Source organism: Anastrepha ludens, chromosome 6, assembly GCF_028408465.1.
Source record: "Anastrepha ludens isolate Willacy chromosome 6, idAnaLude1.1, whole genome shotgun sequence".
In the NCBI taxonomy this organism is placed as follows: Eukaryota; Metazoa; Arthropoda; class Insecta; order Diptera; family Tephritidae; genus Anastrepha; species Anastrepha ludens.
In genome coordinates this window covers 9,368,786-9,378,105 of record NC_071502.1, presented here as the reverse complement: position 1 = coordinate 9,378,105, position 9,320 = coordinate 9,368,786, and the positions used below count along the sequence as shown (strand labels likewise).

At 38.2% G+C, this 9,320-nt stretch overlaps 1 protein-coding gene across 1 annotated transcript; it reads left to right on the top strand.

Annotated features, from left to right (window-relative positions):
* Positions 1–2,343: 2,343 nt before the first annotated feature.
* Positions 2,344–7,418, top strand: LOC128866560 (dymeclin). Its single transcript, XM_054107391.1, has 7 exons — positions 2,344–2,821; positions 2,914–3,348; positions 3,413–3,517; positions 3,580–4,210; positions 4,279–4,776; positions 4,863–4,985; positions 6,956–7,418. Exons 1-7 carry the CDS (start codon positions 2,679–2,681, stop codon positions 7,103–7,105), a joined length of 2,085 nt encoding a protein of 694 aa, XP_053963366.1. The 5' UTR covers positions 2,344–2,678; the 3' UTR covers positions 7,106–7,418.
* Positions 7,419–9,320: the final 1,902 nt, after the last annotated feature.

Sequence of the window (9,320 nt, the reverse complement as noted above, 5' to 3'; positions counted from 1 at the left end):
TTAGCACGTCGTTCGACTTAGCGGCTATTCGAGTTACCGCGAGTGCACTGTATTTATTTTTCTCTTTTTGGAGGTAATAATTGAATTGTTTAAAATTTATTATGGAACCCTACAGTACAATACTACGCGTTAAAATTACCGAGTTTTTCTATTCTTACACAATTAGCCACACAAATTTATTTTTAAAATAATGTTTTGATGTCGGATGAAGCGCATTTCCATTTAAATGGTTATGTCAATAAACAAAACTGTAGATTGTGGGGCTCTGAAAATCCAAGGGCAACACACCAACATCAGTTGCACCCATCTAAATGTACTGTTTGGTGCGGTGTTATGGCCACTAGAGTTATCGGTCCATATTTCTTCGAAAATGAGGATGAAACGCCGGAATCGATTTCAGGAGCTTCTTACAGAACTTTGATTGAAAACTTTTTGCGGTCAATGGCGGAGCAGTATCTTAATTTGTGGTTTCAACAAGATGGAGCAACTGCGCATACTGCTAGGCAGTAGTCTTTAGTCTTTAGTACGTCTTATTTGGGCCACCCTGTATATATATATTTCAGGGATGGAGTTCAAGGAGGCTATACTGAATAATAAAGAGTATTTCAAACAAGCCGTATTTTGCGGGATCGCGGGCAAAATTCTACTGTACATCCGAGCACAGCCAAGTGAGTCAAATTTAACTGGCAGTATGTGCATTTCAAAACATTGCTGGGATGCTGCATGCAAGTTTGCCAAGCAAGTATTGTGTACGCTACGATAGTAGGACGAAGGAAGGCGAAAAATAGAGCTGTTTTAGTAGCAGCAGCTAAGCAAAATAATATTAACGTCCTGGGCCGCGCCTGATCACACCGAACTTCCCGACAAGTGATAAATTTAACATGAAAAAGTGTTCCAGAGGAGGTTGACTCAGACATATCGACAACAATTATGGACGCTTGAGTTAACCACTCGCGATCATATCATACGCAGATAAGACGGTAATGCACATGACATTGCACACTTTCGAAGTTCTATCTACTTCATAACGAAAGTAATAGCGACGTATGACCTCCATATATCGTAAGTACACAGACTGGACACAGGTTTCTTTTGTGGTTAATAAAAGCAAAGAACAAAATCACAATAAATGTAACAAATTGGAAATCAGCTGTTTATGGTTATGGGGAAAAGTCAAATTCAATTGAAATCTATGGTTATTGGTTATGATATTGTGGTGTGGATCCATGGTGAAACGATTTTTATCTAAGATCTATCATCCTTGGTATGGAATCACTAGAATCGAATGCAGTGTTGCTCATAAGATTGGTTGGAACATTTCGATACATGCTTATTGTTATGGTAGCTCTAATTCATACTTAAGAATACGTCTGAAGTGAATGGGCGGAATTTTGCTGTCGAATCCCTAATGACGTGGCACCCAAACTTGGATTAGATTAGATTCTTAATGAGATTTGCACTTCGACCTCTTGGTCTTTTGTACCCTCTACTTATCACAGTACCTCATCCAGACCTAGTTTCCCTTATTAAACTCAGGATGGAGCTGCAATTCCTATTGAATTTTTTAACAGTTCATTAGAAACGCCTTACATTTTCCTGCCTTTTGCATATTTGAATTTGTTTAAAATTCCGTCAATCAATTAGAAAAGAACCACAAATAAGCCGACAACAGCCCTGTAGAATAAATTATGGCTGCCACGGAATAGCTACGAGTTTTTTATCAACAATTTCATCATTGCTTTCAAACTGCTTTACCACATTTTCAGAAAGGAAATAGTTGTGATTATATTGTCTGGGGTAACGTGCAATAAATTCAATTTATTTCAAATAACACTGAATGCCCTAGTAGTTAGTGTGCTAATTAAATTAGGGGTATATTGTATATATCCCCTATAAATAATAATAATATTTCAAATTGTCCAACTTGATGTCTAATTTCCGTTTCCTTTTTCACAGCCCACACGAACAGCTGATTGTTGTTCCACAAGTTCGTTCCACAGCTCACCAAATGCTCGAACCATCGTAATCTACTTCGCGTTAAATTTTCTTATCTCCATATGGAATGAAGTGAGTGATTTTCTTTGTCCTCCAGAACGATTTATTTTCTATGAGAAGTGTGGCCAGACAAAATTTTTCGCCCACTTCAATAATTTCATTAGGCGAATAAAGATATTTGAATGATTAGCTGGTATATATAAACTTCTTTGTTTCAATAAATATACTTCTTTGTTTCAATAAATATTTTTTTAGCCATTAATATAATCAGACTAAAATGCTATTATACGCTATTTACATAATTGTTTGAAATTATTGCCATCTGGTACCATCATCATCATCAATCGACTCATCAGTTCAACTGATTCAGTTGTTCTGAAATTCGCCGACAAGTCAAAATAGGTACAAAAATAGTGTGAAAAATTCGAAAATTTCTGTGTAAAACACAAATTCTCGACGCAGAGCAAACAGACAAATGTCCCAGTAAACGCTCGAGGGTGAATAGCAGTGGAAATTCGTGAGAATTGCAAGAATATTGCGTTTGCATTGCAAGTGGCTGTTGGCGACGTTGACTTTGACGTTAGCGTTTTAGGGTGACGGCGAGAGCGACTGCGAAAATAGATCAACAACGACAACGTCGACGTTGACAGCATTTCTGCTCTGTGCGTAAAACAAACAAAACCATGGGGATCAACGTCAGCAGGCAAGCTAATCTCTCCGAGAATGAACTATTGCGACGTTTTGTTGGACGTGCACATATTCCACACGAGGACACGTCGTACTGGAATGGACTGTTGAACTATCACATCACAATGCCGGAGGATAGGTAAGTCAGCGGTTGAATGAAAAGCTGACGTGTGCACTCCACCTCGTACCACACCTACACTCGAATCAAACACGTTTTCTTTTGTTTTGCAGTCAAGACCAGTTAAGTTTGGACTCGCGTCTGGAGACACTTTGCCAGTCGTTCATCAGCAACAATCTTATGACGGGCAATTTTGGTTCACTGATATCTGTTTTTCTGGAAAAAGCAGCCGAGTTGCTATCTCTATCAGATAAGGAGAGCAACCTGCACATATGGCATACCTTCAATGCACTCTTCATTATACGTTCGTTAATTAAGTATATCATTGAAACTGGGTCTGAGTTCCAACTGTTGCAACATTTCGAAGCGATACCTAATGAGGATTTTTTGCGTGCAGAGGGCGAAACAGCGCTGCCTATTGCTGTCGAGGCCGTCGAGGATGGGGCTGCTGGTGTCGCACTCGCCAAGACAGTACTGGTGGTGGATGGCGCAAAGTTTGAGTCATTCATCGATGCGCTTGTAAATCTGATTGTAGTGATTCCAGTCAAGTAAGAGGGTGTCGGAAACAGTTTGTCATAAATATTTCAAATATCTGCTTTCACGCTTTTCCAGGGAATTCACATATCACTTGCATTTGGAGGCGGTGAATACCTTCATTACTCTGCTCTCCGTACACCTATTCACCGAACAACCCACAGAGAAATCGATAATTTTTAGGTAAACGCCGAATGGACTTTTAATTAAAGCGCTAATATAATTTTGTTTATTTCCTTTGCTAGAACTATTTTTAAATGTCAGCATGCAAATGTGCTCGTGTCTGCGCTGCTACATTTTGTTGCGCGCATGGTTGAAGTACCACACAATATGTTCGGCTCTTCGTCATCCGGTTCGTTCGTTTTTGGCATAGCTGAATCATTGCTTTCCATTTTCACCTTCCGCAAACAACAGGATGTTCTAAAAGCAACTGGCGCTACAGGCGCTGAGCTTTCACAACAATTTCGTGATCACTACCCACTTGCCAATCAAAGTCTTCTGCTCATTCTCATATTGACAAATCACTGCACCACTAAGGATAATCCGTATCGTGCCAGCCTATTTGGCTGTGCCGACTCGAAAGACTCACCAAAAGAGAGCGCCAGCTTCCAGATCGACTTCTCCTCCGTTTATGAGACATTGTGTCGCATTGTGACTATCGACCAGGCAACACTGTTGCTTTACCTCTTGCTACATCGAAATGAACGCTTCTACCGCTTTGTAATGGCACAAAATGATCTAGAGGACTTGGTTATACCAATATTGCAGACCTTGTATCACGCACCCGATAGCACTTCGCATCACATCTACATGTCGCTGATTGTGCTGCTAATCCTGAGCGAGGATGACGGATTCAACAAAAATGTGCATAATATTGTGAGTGTACTTCGTTTGCGCCAACTCGATTTAAACTAATTAACTTCTACTACTTTGCTTTGTTTTAGATGCTGAAAAATATTCATTGGTACACAGAGCGCACCATATCGGAAATATCGCTGGGCGGTCTTCTTATCCTGGTTGTCATACGTACTATACAATACAATATGTTGAAGATGCGCGATAAATATTTGCATACCAACTGTCTGGCGGCGTTGGCGAATATGTCGGGACAATTTCGTGCATTACATCCATATGTGGCGCAACGATTGATATCGCTTTTCGAGACATTAGCGCGTAAGCATACACGTCTCGATGCGCAACTGAAGGAGCCGGTTAATAATGGAGTTTTCGTGAACGTAACCACAACGCCCGAAGATATGCTGCAAGATCTCACAGTGTTGGAGGAGGTGTTACGGATGGTATTGGAAATACTTAACTCCTGTCTCTCCAATCAGTTGGTTTATTGCCCGAACCTGGTTTATACATTGCTGTATAAACGAAGTGTTTTCGAAAGCTTCCGTAGTCATCATGCGTTTCAAGATATAATACAGAACATCGATATGGTATGCGAATAAGAAATGCGACACAATATTTTGTTATGTTTCAGAACTTGTTGCATGTAAAGTTAAATATTTTGAACACTTCTTAGGTTGTTGGCTTCTTTTCGTCACGTCTACAACGAGTGCAGGACCAACGTGGTGAGCTCAGCGTCAATGAGGTGTTTGAGGTGATATCAAAAGGAGCCAGCCAGTGGTCGAGCGACCGTCTGAGGGTAAAACATTCATTTTATGATTATTATTTGCAGGGGATATACAAGGTGAAGTCCAAAATGAACAAGACTGGCGTCATAAAAATGTTTTTGATGGCGCCATATTTTTAATGAGTTAGTGCGTTGGAAGTTACATCCCTAGCTGACTGCCAGTGAAAGCTTGGCGACATTCACTTCAGTGGAAGCGAAGTTATTGCGTCTAAAGTGTCAATATGTTTGTGTCACCGGTACAAAAATGAGTTTCGAACAAAGAGCTGATATCAAATTTTGTTTTAAAATCGTTAAAACGTTTACCGAAACATTTGAATTGATGAAAAAAGTTTATGGCGATGATCAAGGCGCATTCATTGAAGGTGGTGGCACCAGACCAACAACAATGTTCTGTACGTTTGATTGTCAAAGCAAAGTATTGAGAAATACGAATTCGCCTTATTTCATTCTGAACTGACAGCCATATGGACACGGCGAAAAAAAAACTCAGCTTATTTACCAACACAACCTTTAATGGATTCGCCTTGGCGATGATCGTCTATCTCGTGTCAGAGCTCATGAGTGGTTTACACGTTTCAGAGATGGTTGTGAGGACATAAATGACAATGAACATACGGGCCGTCCAAAATCAGTAATCACCGCAAACTTCAACGAAGTTGTTCGTAAATTTATGAAAAATAAACCGAAATCATCGTTGAAATTCTTGGAATCGGAGTTGAATATCTCCGAAACATCGATTTCTCGCATTTGAACCGATCATTTGGGCTTACGAAAGGTCTGTGCACGTTTCATGCCGTACAAGTTAACTGAGGACCAAAAATTGCCCATAATTCAACATTCGAAAGAGCTCATTAAAGAGGCGTGAAAAGACGAGAACTTCCTTTACAACATTGTAATTGGCGATGAAAGGTGGTGTTTCCAACATGAACCTGAAACTAAGTGTCAAAGTGCCGAATGGACGACCCAAGACGATCTACCATCCAAAACACCGCGTTTGGAGAAGTCAAAAATCGAGTCGATGCTCATTTGTTTTTACGATTCCAAGGGAATTGCGCACAAGGAGTTCGTGCCAACGGACCAAATCGTTAATGCAATTTTCTATCCTGGCATTTTGAAGCGTTTGTTGCATCGCAATCATCGAATTCGCCCTGAATACGGCGAAGGAGGAAGCTGGCGCTTATTGCCTGATAAAGCACCATATCATCGATACACTTTTGTGTCTGATTTTTTGACTAGAAATTGCATTTTAACCATCAATCATTCACCGTATTCGCCTGATACTTCGGAAAATTGCATTTGGCCTTGAAAGGGAAAATTTAGCGTCCGTAGAGACCATCCAAAAGGCTTGTACCAACATCCTGCAGGACATTGTGGTCAATGACAGTCGGTTCTACGTTGCCGAAGCGACCCGGACTTATATCCGGCCAAGGAATGTCACTCCAGCAGCATTCCCCGTATGTATTATTATTAGAAGGCCATTACGCACTGCGACCAGAGCTGATCTATTGTGACATTCCCCGTATGTAAGTATGGGGAATGTTTATGCTGCTACAACAACAACAACAAACTGAAACACTCTTTCAAAAAGCTTTTAGATCGCTCAAAACAGTGTATCGAGGCCAGAGGAGACTATTTTGAATAAATAAACTCGAAGTTATCAGAGCAAACCATTCTATGTTTTGTCAAAAGCTCAGTATAGTTCAATATGGAAAGAGAAATGTAGCCCAGCAACAGCGGCTCACAACGGACCCATTTCGTGGTCTAAGCGGCATCGCTGTCTCTATGTGCGATGCGGCTGCCAAACCTAACCTAACCTATCAGAACAAAGCTCCTGTCGTTGCTACAATAGTTTAGCTCAGTCTTGTTTATTTTGGACCTCATCTTCACACTGGCTACTAGGGCTTTTCGGCGCCCATTTATTTTATTTTATTTTAATAAATACTCTAGCTTTATGTATTGCAATATTTTTATGTACTTTACAGAAATTTCCCGACCTGAAATTCAAGTATGTTGAAGAGGATGCGCCTGAAGAATTTTTCATTCCTTACGTGTGGACTTTAGTATGCAAATACGGTTGCGTGCATTTTAGTTCGGAGAGTATCAAAGGTGTGACCACAGACATACAATGCTAATACAATATGGCAGTAGATGAAAAGTACACTTAGCGACAACAACACATACAAAACACTGACTCTTTGACAGCGTTTTGTAGCAGTGAGATGCAACTGGTAATAATGCTGACGTTGGTGGTTTTGTAAAAATGGTCATGCATCAGCTAAGCGTGGAGTTAGTTTAGCATAAGTCGACCTATCCAATTTTCTTTTGTGCTAGTTTCTTAAGCGTTGAACTACGAACATTGACGCTACACGTTTTTCATTAAGAAAGAAGAATGTAGGAAAAACTATTTCCTCGGGTACAGTAGAAAATAAAATAGTTTACTTTTAAGTATGTATTTTTATTGTGAATGTTGCTAGTTATTTTATTAACTTAAAGCTTGCACTCGTTTTCCCTTTTATGCCTGTACAAAATGATATCGACTCAATGAATGAAAAAATACAATTTGGATGTGCGCGCATTCTAGGCGATAACCTACAATTGCTTTTGTATCTGTGCGACAATTACTACTTATTCATAAAGTTATCGGTTTTGGCGCATTCTACGAACATTGGCAAATCCATTTGGGAATTACTAAGTGCATCTAAATTCAAAAAAAATTTAAATAATTAGTTTATTAAATAAACAAATTCTAAGCAACTTCAATATTAAGAGGAAATTACGCAACGGTGTCGGCCATCAGCAATAAAATTGTAAATTTGAAATTTTAAAGTGCAAATAAAGCAAAAACAACAAATTCTGCATACACAAATATCTGAAGCACTGCGTGGCGCAGCAATTTGGTGACAAATTCAAGCAAAGTAACGAAAATAATTCGCATCTAATTGCAGCCCAGTGGCAGGAGTTTAGGGCATTTGGTTTTTCGAGCAAAAAATCTAAAGGATTAAAAAATAAAATATATAGAAGATATATACATTGAAACTTGATATTTACATTCTATGTATGTTGAAAATTATAGATTATATATACACAATACAAATAAATTTAAAGAGAACATAAATGGATGAAAACTAAATTGGTAACATTTTACTCTACACCAGACCGGCAATGAATGTTAAATGCATACATACACACACACACACACGTAATATGTGCGTACGTTAGGAAGATAAACCATAATAGCACTATTTATGTATGTTCACGTATAACCAAAAATACAAAAACAAAATAACAAATAAATAAAAATGGAAAGTGTTTGTGTTGTGTGCTATTTGGTGAAATGGACGCATGGCAATGCATTGTAAATTAAAATTAAAAACAAAACGTAAGACATATATTATATTTAAATTTAAATTAATAAATAATAATTAATGATAATAAAACAGATGCTATATACAAATGAAACCATGTACTAAATTTGTTACTTATTTATATATTGGTAATGTCTCGGCAGGCAATGGCAACCATCCGAGTGTATTTGTGCCATGAAAAAGCTCCTCAAAAAAAGAAAAAAACATTTGTCGTGCGTAGTAGGCTTATATACCTTGTGAGCCCGAAAAAATTGACGATTGTCATAATTTTTTTAAATATGTTTTAGAACTTTTATTTAAATGAGGCATATATCCTACTGAAGGGTAACTCTCGAAGAATACATTTTGGTGTTTTTAATTTTAAAAATGTTATTATTTATTGTTGATGTCGCCCCTCCCCCGAAACGCCGTTTTTTAGAAGAGACTTGCGGTGATCACGGTAGCGCATGAGCAGCTTAACTAAAATCAAAAAAATTAAATGTTTATTGTAGACAAATGTTTATTAGTGAATCTGAACGGTTTATTTACCCAAAAAAAATTTTTCTCGATATGAAAACCGCTTTGCACCAAAAAAACGATTTTTGAGGGGTTGAAAAATTAAAAAAAAAAATTAATTCCAGCGAACTATGCAAATATTTATAAAAAGTGAACCGTTCAGATTCACGAGGTTGTAACTTCGAATAATTAAAAAAAAGTTTATGCAAATTGGTCAAATAGTTTTTGATAAATAATGATTACCGCCACGGTAATTTTCAAAAAATACGACTTCGAGATAATCGCGTCTAAAGTTTTGCGTGCACTTCTCGTTCTCGTCGCGCGCTTCCACGGTCTGTAACTTTCGTTCTAGTGCTCTGATCTTTATGATTTTTTTAATTTATATTTTTAAGATGGTATACTTTTTGAATAAGCCATAAAAAAATTTCGATTTTTTAGTCCAACACAAGGTATATAACCCCTTAAAACCGTAGGTCCCTTCAATTGT